Source organism: Leucopleurus acutus (assembly GCF_964270905.1).
Source record: "Leucopleurus acutus genome assembly, chromosome: 1".
Classification (NCBI taxonomy): domain Eukaryota; kingdom Metazoa; phylum Chordata; class Mammalia; order Artiodactyla; family Delphinidae; genus Leucopleurus; species Leucopleurus acutus.
In genome coordinates, this window is record NC_139142.1 from 199,431,876 (window position 1) to 199,450,836 (window position 18,961).

General features: G+C 39.6%; 1 protein-coding gene across 2 annotated transcripts in view; it reads left to right on the plus strand.

The window, feature by feature from the left end:
* Positions 1 to 18,961, plus strand: part of MRC1 (mannose receptor C-type 1) — a 108,720-nt gene that overhangs the window by 54,662 nt on the left and 35,097 nt on the right. For both annotated transcript variants that reach the window (XM_082844930.1, XM_082844929.1), the window contains exons 12-22: positions 449 to 648; positions 3,005 to 3,132; positions 3,615 to 3,702; positions 4,882 to 5,026; positions 6,926 to 6,967; positions 8,232 to 8,395; positions 9,439 to 9,506; positions 10,786 to 10,886; positions 12,250 to 12,392; positions 13,015 to 13,129; positions 17,558 to 17,724. In XM_082844930.1, coding sequence (XP_082701056.1) covers positions 449 to 648; positions 3,005 to 3,132; positions 3,615 to 3,702; positions 4,882 to 5,026; positions 6,926 to 6,967; positions 8,232 to 8,395; positions 9,439 to 9,506; positions 10,786 to 10,886; positions 12,250 to 12,392; positions 13,015 to 13,129; positions 17,558 to 17,724 — 1,361 coding nt within the window. The remainder of the gene's footprint in view (positions 1 to 448; positions 649 to 3,004; positions 3,133 to 3,614; positions 3,703 to 4,881; positions 5,027 to 6,925; positions 6,968 to 8,231; positions 8,396 to 9,438; positions 9,507 to 10,785; positions 10,887 to 12,249; positions 12,393 to 13,014; positions 13,130 to 17,557; positions 17,725 to 18,961) is intronic.

The following is an 18,961-nucleotide window of genomic DNA, read 5'->3' on the forward strand; positions in this document are numbered from 1 at the left end:
TGTACACCTGAAACTAACACAACATTGTAAATCAACTAGACAGCGATATAAAATAAAAAATAAATTCAAAAAAATCAACTTCCTTGGGAAAAGAAACCCAAAACGTTATTTTTGTCATTACGGTAAATTTTATCATACTAAAACTATTGTACTGTTAAATGTCTGTGTTGAGGGGGACACCCTGCCAGATATTAGAAATGCAAAATATTACCAAAACCCTGACATTTGAGATTATAATTCAGTTGGGGATACAGGCCACACAAATAAAAGGTAAATAATGGTTCAAAAATAGCACAAATCAGTAGCCAAATGCTGCAGGATCCTCTACATTTTCTCGGCACAGGTAGATTCGATCCCACAGCTTGAGGCTCAGGGTTGAACGGTCTTCCGTGAACATAGCTGGCTTTCACAATCACTTGTTGAGTGAATTCTGCTTTGTTACTTGCAGGACGGAAAGCCGGGTGTGTTGCCATGAGAACTGGGGTTGCAGGGGGCTTGTGGGATGTCTTGAGATGTGAAGAAAAGGCAAAATTTGTGTGCAAACACTGGGCAGAAGGAGTAACTCGCCCACCAGAGCCTACAACCACCCCGGAACCCAAATGTCCAGAGGATTGGGGCACCTCCGGTAAAACAAGCTTGTGTTTCAAGGTAAGTCTCAATTGCTGAGCTCTTAAAGAATTGGGGTATGCTTCAGCCTAAAATCACCTAAGGAACTGAAACAAAACCAGTGCCCAGGCTCCACCTGTAGAAATGCTGAGTTTATTGATCTGGCAGGGGGCTGGGGCATCCACTGCTTTTAAAGAGCTCTCCTTGGGTGGATTGCTAAGGACCAGTTGCTTTTAGACCAGCAAACACAACCCATACCACAAACACAACTCGCGGCAGCCTTTCTTCACCTCCTTTCCTTCCTCACCTCCCACTCTTGGCGCCTTTCCTCTCTCCCATGCTTGCTTGCCCTAGTATGAGCTCGCACTTCTTTTTACCTTAGTGAAAATTTCTGCTCCCCCTCATTGCTAGCCTGTTGCATCCCATTTTGGCTCTGTTCTTGGAGCCCAAGCTATAGGCTAAGTGCACTGATAAACGAATCTGCGATCATGTCACACTGGGATTCTAGAGGGTATACTCCCTTGTTCTGATTTAAACCCTGCCTGATGGGAGATGAAAGACTTCCCGTAGGGGCACATGGCCGTTCAGTGACCTATAAATGACAATTTGATATCCTGCTATCAACCAATACATTCCTAGACTGGACCATCTGTTTTCTCCTTATGCAATCAAGTTCACCCAAACAAAAAACATACCCCATACCCCAGTGAATTAAGCATTTGGGTTTTTTTTCTCTCTTGTAAATCATATTCTTTCTAGAGAAGGTTGGGTTTAGCCAAATATAGCAATGTACTTCTCTACCACTTAATGACGTTATTCTCTAAAGGCCAGTTCTCTGGATTTCTTTTGTTCAGTCCTTTGAGGCATATGGCCCTGGTATGTTTTGTAAGACAGTTAGGCAAAGCTGATGAAGAACCTGAGTTACTAACATGTGTCAGAATGAGGTTGTTTAGTCTCCTCTAACTCAAGGGCTAGTTGAGCTGGTAACTTCTACTTAGCAGCAACAGAGACTCATTAGCTGTTCAATCCAGATTAGCCGTTCAATCCAGATTAGCCAGTCAAAGCTGAAAGCATAATTTACATAGAAGGGAACATATTGAGCCAAGACAGGAGAGGATTTTACAAATGGATTGAGGACTAATGCAAACCCAATCAGGTATTTGATTGCTGCCTCTGGAAACTTTTGAGCTATTGCACAAAGGCCAGGTTCGGCCTATGCACAGCCATTCGCCTGAGGGTGGCAGGCTGTGGAGATGAGCTGCAGAATTTTTGAGAGAAGGAGTAGAATTCTCCAGAGCTGGGAAGTGAACCAGGGCTTCCAGCAGATGTTATCCAGGTGGATGTTCAACGAATCCAAATATGTGCTTCCCTAGAAATTATGGTTTTAGAGGTGCTTGGGGTAGGGTTTGTTTGAAAACATATAGACCATCTTTGTACATATTAAGATGTGAGAATTAGTCATAAAATTCAGCTGTTAGTAAATTGATTTAAGAAAATTAAATCTTATATCACCATGTAACAACTTGAGATATTCACAGGAGTCTTGAGAATTACTGCAGTGGAAAGTTGCTCAAGTTACCTGTATCCAGATAACTCAAGTAAGGTCAAGGTGAAGATTGCCTTGGGTTGCTCTGTGACAACTGGGCAACCATAGTCCACTGGAAGCAAATCCCTTTTTCTACAAGCGTGCAATGGTGGGCGCCACGTCTCATGAGAAATAATGAATGAAAATTATAAAAGTTGGTGGATACAATGAACTCCTTTACTGTTTGCATCCTGATGGATATTTTCCATACTATCACTGTGGATAATATGACATATTCTCTACATTCTATAAATCTTCGCTTTAGTTTAGCTTATATCCCATCTTTTTAGATGCTCTCCCCGGTAAGTGTCAGTCATGACACGTTCTCCAATCGTTGTTAAAATATACATCCATAAGGAAAAAGGGAAAGGCAGTTTTAAGAACATAACAACAAAGTGTTGGAAGGCTGCCGCGTTATTCATTGTTTAAGCTAAGCAGGATAACGAACTGTGACGCAATCTTAGGGAGGTTATTACCCTTAAATTTTTTAAATTCATGTTTACTTTCTCTATATCAAGTTTCTTTTCATTCTCTTCCATCTCAATGCTACTTTTTACACTTAACCAAATTAATCCTATCTTCTACAAGAAGCTGTATGCCAAATGCATACGCCTAAAGCTTTTAATCTGACTTCTCCAGGTGCCATAAAATAAGTTCATTTTCTAAGGTTTTCTCAACAAAATCATCCCCCAAACTGGGGCCATTGTAATGTCTTGCTTTTCTATAAATGAAATCTCATCACAAGTAGATTATTTCTCTTGGTTTGATAAGCTATGAAGTGTAAAATAAATTCTGAATCTGTATCACCCTTAGCTGTTTACAAAAGGAAAACATGAGAAGAAAACATGGTTTGAATCTCGAGATTTTTGTAGAGCTCTGGGTGGAGATCTAGCTAGTGTCAATAATAAGGAGGAACAGCAAACAATATGGCGATTAATAACGTAAGTAGCTTTTCTATACAATACTCCTTTCTTTGACCCGTTGGGTGTTAATGATGTTGAGAAAATTCTCATATTTCCAGAATTGTTGGCTCCTTATGCTGCTTTGGATACATATATCCTATCCTGAATCCGTGGGCACTTTTTGATTTAGTTTCACTTCTAAATGCTTTAATTTTATAGATGTAAATCCTGTGATGAATTGCTCTATAAACGTATAAGACACTCAGTACATATTGTTAAATGAATAAATGAATGAGTACCTTCCAATGCTTTACAGTTCTTTCAAACAGCAGCTTGTTTTCAGGATATTTACAGGTTGTACCAAAATGCACAACTGTTGCATAAAGCTTACATTTAGTCATTGAATCCCTTTACCTGTGTACTAACTAATTTATGTTTTGGGGGTCATTTTCAAATTGGATTAGGACTCATAGGTAACCAAACTTGGTTCATAAGCTCCCTTTATATCTTGTATGTTGCAGAGCTAGTGGAAGCTACCACGAACTCTTTTGGTTGGGACTGACATATGGAAGTCCTTCTGAGGGCTTTACTTGGAGTGATGGATCTCCTGTGAGTAATTTGACTTAACATATCATTTTCTTACTTTATCATGTATTTATTTTGGTATTAACCTTTTGGCTTACTCCAAATTTTTGGTAAGATGGGTTATTATGAGAGCTAGAGACCTTTTTCTATGCAAAATGAATGCTACTTTAGGACCATTATTCTGCCCCTGTCCCAGGACAGTTCTCCTGTTCACCCAAGGTGGAACATGGTGGACTGGATGAAAAAAAATTAGGAAACTCATTCCCCTAATTGATATAAAATAATGTCTTCATTCTCTCATGCCAAGTTGGTATGCAAGTAGCTAGACTTCTTAAAAATTGAGTGTTTTGTGACCTCTTGTAGACTAGGAGGTATGGAAACAACTTTTGATATTCCATTAGAAACCATTAGGCTTTGTCAGACTTCTCCATTCTCAGGAACAGGGAAGTGAGAGGCTGTGGCACGTGCTGGCCGTCATCACAGGAAGTGATTCTGTATACTTTCAGTTCTACTTCCTGTCCCAACCCATCAGCAACTTTTCAAGGTGCTCGGTAGGGTGGATTACTTGATGGCTCCATTGTTAACATGGATTTTGTATTTAGATCTCTGGAAAATAGATCATGATGCTTATTCTAAAACCTTGGGGGCTATGATTCCACTCTGAGAACTCCGCAGAGGACCTAATCCCAGCCCTCCATTTATTTCCACTGTTCACTTTGGCAACGTTTGGTAGCTTCCTTAGTAACATTTCATAAGTCTTTTCTTTTGTAAGGAGAACTAATTATATTTCTCTCTCCTACCCCTCTAGTAAAAAGAAAGTTTCCAGTATCACAATGAAATATTATCCCTTAAGAATGAGTTATAAATTGAGGAACTCCCAATACTGAGAAGTGGAACTTTTTGCCAGGTTTTTCCTGTATACAAATCCCACTTTCATGGCCCTGGATCCATTCTATTTAATAAGGGGAAAAGAAAATTTTATAATACTTAATAGCATACTCTATTTGACTTCAGAAGTTTCATTTAATGAAAGCTATTTCTTTCCCAGGTGTGTTCATAAAACTTGTTTGCAAAACAAACCTATTGTGAAAAAAAACTGAAGCGATTAAGAAATGTAAACATCTTTCCTTTTGTGTTTGGATGGTTGATTGACATTGGCTGATAAAAATGGCTAATGGTTGTAATGTAATGTTTCTAATATAGGTTTCATATGAAAATTGGGCTTATGGAGAACCTAATAATTATCAAAATGTTGAGTATTGTGGTGAGTTGAAAGGTGACCCTGGTATGTCCTGGAACGATATTAACTGTGAACATCTTAACAACTGGATTTGCCAGATACGAAAAGGTATGATGATCTGTCCTCTCCTTTATCTCAGATTGGAGAACTAACCTCCAGTGATCCCAATATCTTCCCTTTATCTGTGGAACCAAACAAACAAAATAAGGGAATTGGCAGGGGCCATCATTTCACAGGATAAGAATGAAGTCGCTGAGCACAGATAAACGTTCCAAAGGAACAGAAGATCAAAAGGCCACCCGGGAGTCCTGGACCAGAGTCACATCCTCCAAAATAATTCCCACGAGCTGCGCTTCTCGCTCAGGTCCTATAGCCATGGGAGTGGGTAGGTGTCCTACTCTGTAAGCAGAGTAATGAGGGTGCAGTTTCTGTTTGGGCATTTCCACCCTCTGACCCACGTTAGTCATCCAATAGGTGAAAGTCTCCCTCAGCCTGAATATGCTGCTTATGGATTTCTCAAGGAATGTTCAGTCAAAGAACTGGTACCATTTTGAGGCCCCTGATGCTGTAAGACCCACCATGTTATTGATGGCCCCAAATGATCAATGCATACTCATCCGTCATGATTTGTGACTCAGAAAGTTCCACACGTCCAAGTCAGATTCTTTTCAGATAAACAGGTCCACCCTTGAACCAAAATATGTATCACTTCCTCTTCTGTGGACAGATAAATGGAACCACGTCGCCCCCTGCTGTCGGGGATCCTTGGCTACTGTTCCAGCTCCATCGCTGAAGATACTGTGTCACTCTCCTACTGTCTGTCTGCTTATTTTCCTTACTCTGGCTTAGAGGAGTGTTTCCAGTGTTTTCAGAATGGAAGAATAAATAGTGGCCAGTTTTTCTTTAAAAGTCTCTTAGCTACCAAAGACTGATTTCCTTTTGTATTATTAGTAGCTCTGTTCTTACAGATGTTAAATTCATTAAACCCAAAGCTAAGTAACTTGAGTCCTTCTATTGGATTCCAGCAAAGTCCAAGTATTAGTAACTACTTGGAAAGAAAAATATTTTATGTAGTGTTTCATAAAACAAACATTTAGTAAGAATAAGTTTTCTTTTCTTTTTAATTTATTTTTGGCTGCGTTGGGTCTTCGTTGCTGCAGGCGGGCTTTCTCTAGCTGCAGCGAGCAAGGGCTACTCTTCGTTGCGGTGCGCGGGCTTCTCATTGCAGTGGCTTCTCTTGCTGCGGAGCACGGGCTCTAGGCGCACAGACTTCAGTAGCTGTGTTGTGTGGCCTCAGTAGTTGTGGCTCACAGGCTCAGTAGTTGTGGCGCACGGGCTTAGTTGCTCCGCGGCATGTGGGATCTTCCCGGACCAGGGCTCGAACCCGTGTCCCCTGCATTGGCAGGTGGATTCTTAATCACTGTGCTACCAGGGAAGCCCCAAGAATAAGTTTTTTGAAGAAACTGTATTTTGTAAATAAATAGTTCGTATTTAATGGTTTCAAATAATGAAAATTTAAGTACTTTCACAGCTCGTTATAAGATGCACCACTGCAAAACGAACATCTATTGAGTACTTTCTAAACACAAGGAACTCACATTTTACCCCATCTCTTTACGTGTGTGACTAACTCCTTTTTGCAGTTGAGAAAGTTAAGGGTAAGACATTTAACCCCCAAGCTGGGATTTGAACTTAGACCTTCTGATTCCAAAACTCATGTTCTTTTCTTTCTTTTTTATGATGTTACTTTTGGGGCCTAAAAAACTGTCTTCTAATTTCTGGTGGTATTGTTGAACCTGATCTGATTAATTCTTAACTCCTAATTCTGTTTCTCTTTATTCTTCTCCCCCACAACTGATAGGAGAATTGAAGATTGGGAGGGAGGAAGAGAAAGAGAGAGCAGTTAAGTTTTTAGCTATATTGACCCGTGAAAATAGTGAAACAAGAAGGATATGTAATAGCACAAGTTCAAGCACTGTTTATATCTAATTTTCTTTTGTTTTCCAGGACAAACACCAAAGCCTGAGCCAACCCCAGCTCCTCAAGACAGTAGGTGTTTCCTTTTTTCCTGATTTCTATATTGATAGAAATAGAAAATAGATTCATTTTTTTCCTCTTTCCTTTCTCAATGGAAAAAAACAAACAAACCAAAACCAAAACAGACAAACAAACCAAAAACCTTACCCTAGGAAGGTGGAGAGAAGAGGTTCTTAATATCTTTGAGAATCTCATGAAAGTTTGGCTCTACTCCTCCAGACAGATACTTCCATGCACAAACGTAAGGCATGTTAATATCACTTCTCAGCTTTCATCAATCAAATCTACGGCCCTCATTTATTAGTTTCCTATGGCTGCTGTAACAAATTACCACAAGCTTGGTGGCTTAAAGCTACACACATATATTCCCTTACAGTTCTGGAGGTCAGAGATGTGAACTCAGTTTCCCTGGGCTGAAATCAAGGGATAGGCAGGACCATGCTCCCTCCAGAGCCTCTAAGGGTGAATCTCCTTCCTTGTCACAAGCTTCTAGAGCTGCATTCCTTGCATTTGTTGGTTCACGGCCCCTCCCTTTATCTTCAGAACCGGCAGTGTAGCATCTTCCTCCATTTGTCACATCACCACCTTCTTCTGTACTCACATCTCCCTCTGTAAGGATACTGACGATTTACATTTAGGGCCCACCCAGATAATTTAGGGTAATCTCTCCACCTGAAGGTTCTTAACTTAATCATGTCTACAAAGTACGTTTTCCTGTATAACAGTCACAGATTCCAGAGATCAAGACCTGGGCATCTTTGGGGCTTTTACTCAAACTACTATAGCACAGAATCATGGAATTCCATAGTTGGGAAAAAGCCTTCGGAGCCCTCCTGGTACCTGAATTCCTTAGTTCTTCAAGTACACATTGAAGCACCCAAGTCCATCTTTTACAAGTTCTTTGTTAGATTTAAGATGAAAGTAGCTTTCTCACAGTTTCCACTCTTCGAACCTAAAACATCATGGGTGCGTGTACGTCAGTCATTCCAGCTCCTATCGATGAATGTAACATTGGGAGTTCTTTTACCCAATAATGATCATGGAACTTAGCTGAGAAGAAAAGTAACTGTTTTTTACAGAGTTAGTGGAAAGTCGATACTTGGATTTAGGTGATTCAGTCTGTACTAGCATCAACTTCCTTCTCCTTCTGAGCTCTCAGAGCTGCAGATACCTCTGATAGCGCTACTCTGCTCTTTTCACTTTTGTGTGGCATACATACCAGATTCTTGAATTTGTCTAAATAAAATTCATCACCTTTTTTCCACTAATTTTTCAGATCCACCAGTCACTGACGATGGGTGGGCTATTTACAAAGACTACCAGTATTATTTTAGCAAAGAGAAGGAAACCATGGACAAGGCACGAGAATTTTGCAAGAGGAATTTTGGTGATCTTGTTTCTATCCGAAGTGAAAGCGAAAAGAAGTTTCTATGGAAATATGTAAGCATATGATTAATTTAAGAATGGAACAGTGACATGTGCTAAGCAAAGACAATGTCTATGATTGCTACCCCACGGTGCAATTTCCAATTATGTGCTGAATTTGAACCTCCTAAGGTCAGGGGTAAAGATGTGAGTGTCAGGGCAGGGGTGCTGGGTATTGGCCATCGCAGAAGTGAATGACCTGATTGCTGGAGTATTCAGTGGAGAATCAGAGAACCCAGAAACAGTGTTTAGCCTGGGCTTTGGGAGAATCCAGACTTGATGGCTTTGAGTTCACTAATTTGATTTTCAAAGATTATCATTCTTAACTAGTTGATATATATCAATCCTGGACCCTTTGTGTTTAGTGCAAGTTGATTATAATTTATGTCTTAATCTTAACCAGATTCTTGGTTAATAGATAGTACAGCTTGATTATTCATATAAAAGTCTTTTTTGGTTGTGCCAAAATTGTCAGCTAACAGTGAAGGTATAATTGGTTTGTTTCCAAGCGTCCTTGGCTTGATCTTTCTCTTTAAAAATCTTCATGGCATCTTTATTGTTTTCCAGAAAGGAGGTAAGAGGGAGAGAAGGAAAAAAATAAGTTCAACAGTAACGAAAGAATAAAAATTCATTTGATCACAAAGGTATTGGAGTATAGCATGACTTATCTCCATCTTCGTAGATATACCGTGGTTTGAAATTCTCAGGATCTTTCCTAATATTGCACCGGTATATTTGTGGGTGGAGAAGTCTTTCCTTAGACACATAATCCCAAATGGCTACTTTGTTTTAAAGAACGTCTTTAATAGTGTCTAATGACATCTGATGTTACAGAGAATGTCTTAAGGTATTTGCTATATAAATGCAGGTTGTTATATAATGTGCATACTTTTCCTTTTATTTCTATGAAAACCATTGAATATACAACAAAGTTTCTGTCTGAATGCCTCCTTAGAAAAGTCCCCAAATAGCCTGCCTCGTTAATCTGTAGGTTTTATTTAAGAATTTGCTTATCATCTAAGTACAGATTGAACTACATGTAAACTTCCATGTTCTAGGTCAACAGGAATGATGCACAGCCAGCATATTTTATTGGTTTATTGATCAGCTTGGATAAAAAGTTTACGTAAGTAAATCAAAATAAAACAGCTTTGCTTAGGACAGTGCTGTGATGAGCAACAAAAAGTGATTTTCAGATTTTGGTTCTGCTGAATGAATGTAAAAAAAAATCCTGCTGGGCTCTCCACCTACAAAGCATCTTAAAAACAAAAACCAATTTTTTAAAATCCTGTTAAATATTTCAACATTATAAATCTCAAACAACTCAGACTCTGATTGAATCTTGCAAAATGTCACCTCTCTTTGTTTCAGGAGGTCATCAACTGTTAGCAAATCGTCTGCTAGGAAGATGTATTATACAGATATGAATATTGAAGCTATTTGAAAAATTATTCCCATTTGGACTGTCCTTGGTGCCTAGAACCAAAGGGGCCTTTCGTGTTGCCCCTCTTCCTGCTTTCGGAGCACTGCTTTTGAAGTACTCTTTCAACTGCCTGAAATGCTTTCCCTTCAAAGGAATGACTATACTGTTTTTCATTAGGTTCAGGGACCAGCAAGAGCTGCAGGAGGGAGGAAATTAGTACATTTTGGGGGGTTTCTTTCCTTGTTCATCAGTACCCACGTTCTTCTAAGTTTGAAGAGCAAGTGTGTCTTCCTGGCTCCTGCATAGATGTATTAACCACATATGTTCCATGTGACTGCTGTTGCCATTTTTGGCAAGAAAGACCCAAACTCACTCTCATTATTTTTAAAGATCAGAAATGTGTGATGCTCCTTTGGACAAGCATCCGTTTTAACCATCCTCCAAATGAGAGGGTCGGATTCGGTGATCTCCTGGTCTCCTTCCAGCTCACGAACGGCCCCCGAATTTCCATAATTTATGGAAATGAGTATTGGCTCACCTACCTTAGGGGAAACCAGAGTAAACATGAAAATCAGAGAAGAGGCCCAGTGAGAAACTCTGTATTCTCCGTCTGTCTGTGGGTGGTTTTGTTTTGTGGGACTCATGCCTAAGAAGTCCTATGGGAGGATGTTTACTTCTGGTGCACTTCCAGGGTAACTGGGATCTCCATTTCTTCTCTCACATCAAGAATAAAAGTACTTCTTCCAGGGAGGGAAAAGAAAGCAGACGAGCCAGGCATCCAGTTACTACAGGAGACCTCAGTTCCCCGGGGGAGCGCCCATGACCTGTGGGGGTTTCCTGCTGCTCTCTCTAGAAACCTCTCTTCTCTTTGCTTCGGATGCTGTGCTGTCTTCATCTTGATTGACTTGCCTGTTCCCACCACTAGGCTGTAGCCAACTCTTCTGATTGGATTTTTGCTAAACGGCTGAATTTTCTTTTCCAGTTGGATGGACGGAAGCAAAGTGGATTATGTGGCTTGGGCCACAGGGGAACCCAATTTTGCAAATGATGATGAAAACTGTGTCACCATGTATTCAAATTCAGGTAGATAAGATCACAATCTTCTTGAATCTGCCTTGTGGTGTGGTGTGTCATTTGCTACGTCCTTAGGCTAAAAGTAGCAAGTTGTGTGCTTAAATCAGACAAGAAAAGGAGAGAGAATCAAGGAGAATTCTGATTTTAGCAACATAACAGTTCAATTTGTAAGGAGAATGGATGCTTAACATTCACTCTAATTAAATGATACAATCTTCTCACTTCTCATTTTATGAAACATGTTTTCATGTTCTGAATGAGGAAAGTATCCAGAATGTTTATCTATCTCCTTTATCTCTATGTCTTTATCTGTAAAATGGGAATAATAACAGAATGTATCAGTTGTTGAGAAGATTGAGATAATACATCTAAAACACTAAGCAAATGCTTTGTATATAAAGTTTATGAGATTATTATTATTAGCAATTATTGGCTATTTAGATAATAACCTGCAACATCTAGTATGTGCTTTGCTCATAGTAAACTCTCTATAAAGTTGAACTATTATTGGTTTAAGTGAAAGCGCAAAAGGGTATCACATAGATCTTTCTTCTCTCTTGTGTAAAAATGATGTTTGTAGCATAAACCATTTTTGAGAATCCTTATAAAATATAAACACATTTTTAAAATTTATTTATTTTTGGGGGGGGGTAAGCTTTTTATTATCTTTTTTTCCCCTGTTGGTTATTTATTTTAAATGCAGCAGTGTATACATGTCAATACCAAACTCCCTAACTATCACCCTCCCCCTTCCCCCCACCCCCCACCCCCGGTAACCATAAGTTCATTTTCTAAGTCTGTGAGTCCGTTTCTGTTTTGTAAATAAGTTCGTTTGTATCATTTTTTTTTAAGATTCTGCATATAAGCAGTATCATATGATATTTCTCTTTCTCTGCCGGACTTATTTTACTCAGTTTGACAGTCTCTAGGTCCATCCAGGTTGCTGCAAATGGCATTATTTTATTCTTTTTCATGGCTGAGCAATATTCCATTGTATACATGTACCACAACTCCTTTATCCATTCCTCTGTTGATGGACACTTAGGTTGCTTCCATGTCTTGGCTATTGTAAACTAAACACATTTTAAAAAGTGTTTTTCACTCCTGTATATAAAATAGATAAACCACAAGGACCTACTGTATAGCACAGAAAACTGTATTCAATATCTTGTAATAACCTATAATGGAAAAAAATTTGATATATATAACTGAGTCACTGTGCTTTACACCCAAAACTAACACAACATTGTAAATCAACTGTACTTCAATACAAAGGTGTTTTTTTAAAAAAAAAGTGTTTTTAAAAAAGTTTTTTTAAAAAACAGTGTTTTTAAGCATGTAAATCTAATTTGACTATTCTGTTCTTTGTCAGGATTCTGGAATGACATTAACTGTGGTTCTCCAAATGCCTTCATTTGTCAACGCCATAACAGTAGTATCAATGCCACGGCTCTCCCTACCACACCCTCGGTCCCAGGAGGTTGTAAGGAAGGTTGGAATTTTTATAATTACAAGGTACTAAGAAAACTTAGTTGTAGTCACGTCACTGACTAGTGTGCAGAGTAGCAATGCAAATCTTTCAGCTTCAAGTTAATGTTTGCTTGGCTCATCACTTTAAAAATTTTAGGCAAGAATATGTGGAAATTCCATGTTAAATTCTCTGTGGGAATTGATAGTAAACTTGACGGTATTACCCAAATAGTCATGCCCTTTGTCCCAAGAGAGAAAAAACTTTGCAAAGAAAGCTGATGGGTAATAAAACTAACAATTTTTTTTTTCCTTTTTTTTTTTTTTTTTTTTTACGGTACGCGGGCCTCTCACTGTTGTGGCCTCTCCCGCTGAGGAGCACAGGCTCCGGACGCTCAGGCTCAGCGGCCATGGCTCACGGGCCCAGCCGCTACGCGGCATGTGGGATCCTCCCGGACCGGGGCACGAACCCCTGTCCCCTGCATCGGCAGGCAGACTCCCAACCACTGCGCCACCACGGAAGCCCTAAAACTAACAATTTTTTGCATTTCTATTTAGTTGTGAGCAAATGTATATTTAGCTCTAATCTTCATGGATCATTTTGATTTCTTTAGAGCAAATACTGTTATCTTTATCTAATCCCTATGATTTTTTTCTCTTTCCATCTGAGTGTTTCAAAATCTTTGGATTTGTTGAAGAAGAAAGAAAAAATTGGCAAGAGGCACGAAAAGCTTGCATAGGATTTGGAGGAAATCTGGTGTCCATACACAATGAAAAAGAGCAAGGTGTGTGGGCCGTTTTACAGTCGGTGATGAACATAAATATGTAACTTTTTCCCCTAAAATGGTAGAATGTTGCTTATAGTAAATGAATTTTCGGTGTTCCAGAGTAAAGACTAGGAAGGGACAACAAGCACATGTTGGGAGCTATTTTATTAGCTGTAGGCCTTATGCTGAGCGTTTTACATGTACGTTGCCTTTCCATTTTCCTAACAAGTCTATGAAGCAGGAATCATTAGTCCCTTGTGAATGAGGAAATGTGCTCAGGGAGCCTTAGATCAGGGAGCTTACAGGGCAAGGGGTAGGACTGGGAATCAAACTGGGTCTTCCAGCTTCAATTCCATCTGTTTCTGCCAAACCAGTTTTTTCACCAAAGAGTCAAAGAAGAAGAGTAGTTCCAGGAATAAAATTAGAAATTGCTCATTTTCCATTTACTGCTCTTCTAGTCACTTGATATAGAATTTATAATGCAATAAAACTAATTTTTCAATATGAACTTTGAACAAATTGAGAAAAAAAAATTTGATAAAACGTAAGGATAAGCCAGAGCTTTGAAGAACAGGATGAAGAAACACACCACTTACATACAGCAGATTGTAAAATTCAGTATACTGTGGTCAAGAGAAAGGTACTTGACCCCTTTCACATGGTCTTTTTGGGGCCACCTTACTGGAAGTAGATATTAGGTTAAATTAGTTACTTTAAAAATGATGTTGACCAACTGCGGGCCTTTCAGATGACAGCAGCTAAACTGATGAAGGTTTGGAAACCACAGCCAGCAGCGAGTGAGGACGGTTTGAAAGACAGTAGGTTTCACAGCCTGGAAAAGAGGATGTGAACTTTGAAGGATCGTCCCACTAAAGAAGGAAGACTTAGAACCCATGAGTGGCAGTTACAGGGAAACAAATGTAGGCTCAAAATTAGGAGGTTATTCTAACAATTAGAACGAATTGGATGGGATGCTTCGTGAGTTCTTGTAAAGGGCTGTGAAAATGCTTTTGTTGGAAGGTACTGAAATGGGTGCTGCAGAGTCACATGTGTTGACTGGTATGTAGCATGGAAGATGCCCAATACATATCTGTTGTGTGTAGGAATTTAGGAGATGTTGTTGGGGAAAGATGTAGACTGGATGATTTCTAAGTTCCCTTTTGGTTCTGAGGTTCTTTGACTTCCAAAATCATTTATTGGGAAAAAATGATATACCTCAAAAAAGATAAGAAAGAAGAAAGACCTTGGAACGCTCTGTGGCGCTCTCCTAAGTGTTCATTTCACTCCATAAATGCTACCATGTGCTTTCTTGGAACACATTCTTCAGTAAATCAACCAGGCTTTCACTGAGAACCTTTGACAAGTTCAGCAGCTTGCCAGACACTGAAAGAAAAGTGTCAAACCATAGCACACAATAAAAAAAATTCAGGAATATAACACTCACATTTCTCTAACTGGTCTACCACATTCTGGGCTTAGCTACCCAGCAGAGAAACACAATAATTGATTCCCTCTCTTAACCACAAAGAGCTGATTCTTGCCATAACAAAATTAGAACCTGGGTCATAGAGATGTGCAGAAGGGAACAATTTTCAGATAAACTAACATTATTCCTGGCAACACAGGCACACGCTGTTGAATTCTTTTTGTGGTTCTTGGCAGAAAACAAGTCAGTGTTGAAATATTGGCAGGTAGAGCTTTTCCACATTTCATTTCAAGTTGGGGATAAGGCAAGAGCTATGATCTTATTTAGGAAATAAAAAAAACCAAAGTAAATATCTACCCATGCTCTTTTCTTTCTGAAAAATATTATAAGAAATTTCTTTTCTTTTTTTTTTTTACTTTGAGTTAATAGAGAAATAAGCAGATCTCTGAGCAGTGTCGTGGCGTCTATTACTCTGCCGAAGACTAAGCCTGTAGCAATGACCCTTCTGTGGAACTGTTTGTTCATGAATAAACAGATAATCTCTGTGGCCTTCTTTCTATTATACATTTTCTATTAGTAACCCAAGTGCTTAGTCATTTGGTTTCCTATTTGCATTCAGGAGTCGTGTTTAAGCAGAGTTTGGAAATTGTCCCGTAGAGTCCGTGCTCATTCACTCGGTCCCATCTAGTGTCCTTGGTGTCCACAGCTCCTGGCAGGTGAGGTTGCTGGCCTCAGAAGGCGGCTGCCATGGTGTGGCAGGCATGGGGATGGGCTGCTGGAGAAGGGTTGGGGAACATGTATGTTTAAGCCTCTTAGAGTTTCTGGATATTTGCCACCATCCTGTCTGCCACAGAATTGATAAAGAAGCAAGAGGCCATATTTGTCCTGCTTTCTCTGAATTTCTCTCCCAGTGATGTGAGCACTTAGCACCAGGATGCCCCCTGGGTCCAAGCATGCGCAGTGGATGTGGATGGCTGCTGACCCCTTAGGAACTGGCTGTCCTGGAGGAGTTCCATTCGGGTAGCTCTTTTGGTTTGTCAGTCCAAGGTGGTGATCATTTGACAGCCTAATGCTTTTTCGTTTTGACAGATAGTTTCTATTTTCAGAACTTTTTAAGGTTAAGAGCTCTCTTTGGCCCCTAGTTATTATTATGTTGGCCAAAAAGTTCGTTCGGGTTTTTCCATAGCATCCTTTATGTTTTTTTAATCTCCATGCCTTTTTTTTTTTAAAAAAAAAAATCTTTATTGCAGTATAATTGCTTTACAATGGTGTGTTAGTTTCTGCTGCATAATAAAGTAAATCAGTTATACATATACATATGTTCCCATATCTCTTCTCTCTTGCATCTCCCTCCCTCCCACCCTCCCTATCCCACCTTCTAGGTGGTCACAAAGCACCAAGCTGATCTCCCTGTGCTATGCGGCTGCTTCCCACTAGCCATCTACTTTACGTTTGGTAGTGTATATATGTCCATGCCTCTCTCTCACTTCGTCCCACCTCACCCTTCCCCCTCCCCATATCCTCAAGTCCATTCTCTGGTAGGTCTGTGTCTTTATTCCCGTCTTACCCCTGGGTTCTTCATGACCTTTTTTTTTTTCTTAGATTCCATATATATGTGTTAGCATATGGTATTTGTCTTTCTCTTTCTGACTTCACTCTGTATGACAGACTCTAGGTCCATCCACCTCACTACAAATATCTCAATTTCGTTTCTTTTTATGGCTGAGTAATATTCCATTGTATATATGTGCCACATCTTCTTTATCCATTCATCCGATGATGGGCACTTAGGTTGCTTCCATGTCCTGGCTATTGTAAATAGAGCTGCAATGAACATTTTGGTACATGACTCTTTTTGAATTATGGTTTTCTCAGGGTATATGCCCAGTAGTGGGATTGCTGGGTGGTATGGTAGTTCTATTTTTAGTTTTTTAAGGGACCTCCATACTGTTCTCCATAGTGACTGTATCAATTTACATTCCCACCAGCAGTGCAAGAGGGTTCCCTTTTCTCCACACCCTCTCCAGCATTTATTGTTTCTAGATTTTTTGATGATGGCCATTCTGACCGGTGTGAGATTATATCTCATTGTAGTTTTGATTTACATTTCTCTAATGATTAGTGATATTGAGCATTCTTTCATGTGTTTGTTGGCAGTCTGTATATCTTCTTTGGAGAAATGTCTATTTAGGTCTTCTGCCCATTTTTGGATTGGGTTGTTTGTTTTTTTGATATTGAGCTGCATGAGCTGCTTGTATATTTTGGAGATTAATCCTTTGTCAGTTGCTTCATTTGCAAATATTTTCTCCCATTCTGAGGGTTGTCTTTTCATCTTGTTTATGGTTTCCTTTGCTGTGCAAAAGCTTTTAAGTTTCATTAGGTCCCATTTGTTTATTTTTGTTTTTATTTCCATTCTTCTAGGAGGTAGGTCAAAAAGGATCTTGCTGTGATTTATGTCATAGAGTGTTCTGCCTATGTTTTCCTCTAAGAGTTTGATAGTGTCTGGCCTTACATTTAGGTCTTTAATCCGTTTTAGAAGAACCCGAGCGAACTTTTTGGTCAACCCAGTATAATCAGGTTATCTTATTTATAGAAACAGGACACGTGCTAACTAGTACAGGATGACCATGCGTAAATTAGAAAAATGTACCTCTTCGTGCAGGATGGTAGGCAGCCATAACCCAGATCTGGGTGTACAAAACGGAGGGTGGGGCATAGGGTGGATTTCAGCCTCCCCGGGCCCAGCGCCCCAGGGTCCTTGGGTAGGGCACAACCTATACAACTATCTGCAGTGACCCAGATAAAACCTAGACTTTTCTTATGAGAAACAAAGTCCAAAGTTGACGTGATAACATGCTGCTCAGGTTAGAATGTGTTTGTTTTCATGGTAAGTGCTTTTAAATGATAATAAAGACATTGATCACATGCTCGGTATTTATAAATTAATGTATTCTGAGTATTTTTGATATTGGAGTCTTTCCCCTCAAAGTTCACAATGATCTTGTGAAACTTTCTTTCAGCATTCCTTACGTATCATATGAAAAACTCCACTTTTCACGCCTGGACTGGGCTGAATGATGTCAATTCAGAGCACACGTTCCTTTGGACGGATGGCCGAGGAGTGCATTACACAAACTGGGGGAAAGGTTACCCTGGTGGGAGAAGGAGTAGTCTTTCTTATGAAGATGTAAATATCGCTTTCCGTCACCTCTCCATACGCTGTCGGTTTGCTTCAGGTCGATGTATTAGTGGTTAATCTTCTGTGAAAAATTCTGCCAGAGTACTCCTTGATCCGATTCATTCTTGCACATTTTAACTGTTTCAGACTGAGCCAGCCTTGAAGGAAGGGGTATACATTCAGTTAAGAACTCTTCATCTTTGGGTTGGGGGTGGGAGGACATAGACGGTGATGGTAGCGAGGAATAGGGAAAGCCAGCTCCAGTATGGGCCCAGGCTGCCGTCAGCATGTACGCTTGAACCCAGAGTTAGCAATGTTCTTTGCATCAGCTACCCCTAAACTCTTGAAAGTGTTGTAGTATTTGGGGTGTAGTTCAGCAAGCTCCTACTGCTTCTGAAGTTATCATTGTCGTCATCATCATGATTGAGCTACTGTTTGCAGAGGGCTAACTATGTGTCAAACACTCTGCTAAGTGCATTAACCTAAGACACAGACAGTTGCTTCTTTTTTAAAAAAATTAACATTTTTAAAAATTATTTATTTTTTAACATCCTTATTGGAGTATAATTGCTTTACAATGGTGTGTCCGTTTCTGCTTTATAACAAAGTGAATCAGTTATACATATACATATGTCCCCATATCTCCTCCCTCTTGCGTCTCCCTCCCACCCTCCCTATCCCACCCCTCTAGGTGGTCACAAAGCACCGAGCTGATCTCCCTGTGCTATGCAGCTGCTTCCCACTAGCTATCTGTTTTACATTTGGTAGTGTATATATGTCAGTGCCATTCTCTCACTTCGTCCCAGCTTACCCTTCCCCCTCCCCATGTCCTGCCCCTAGGTTCTTCATGACCATTTTTTTTTTTAGATTCCATATATATGTGTTAGCATAGTGTATTTGTTTTTCTCTTTCTGACTTACTTCACTCTGTATGACAGACTCTAGGTCCATTCACTTCACTACAAATAACTCAGTTTCATTTCTTTTTATGGCTGAGTAATATTCCATTGTATATATGAGCCACATCTTCTTTATCCATTCATCTGTTGATGGACACTTAGGTTGCTTCCATGTCCTGCCTGTTGTAAATAGAGCTTCAATGAACATTGTGGTACATGACAATTGCTTCTTTATTTCCCTGTTTTTAATCTTATATCATTGAAGCTGACTAATCAGTGTTAAACACCATACTAGGCATTGTGGAATCCATGAAGGCACATAAGATTTTATTCTACCTTGAAGAAGCT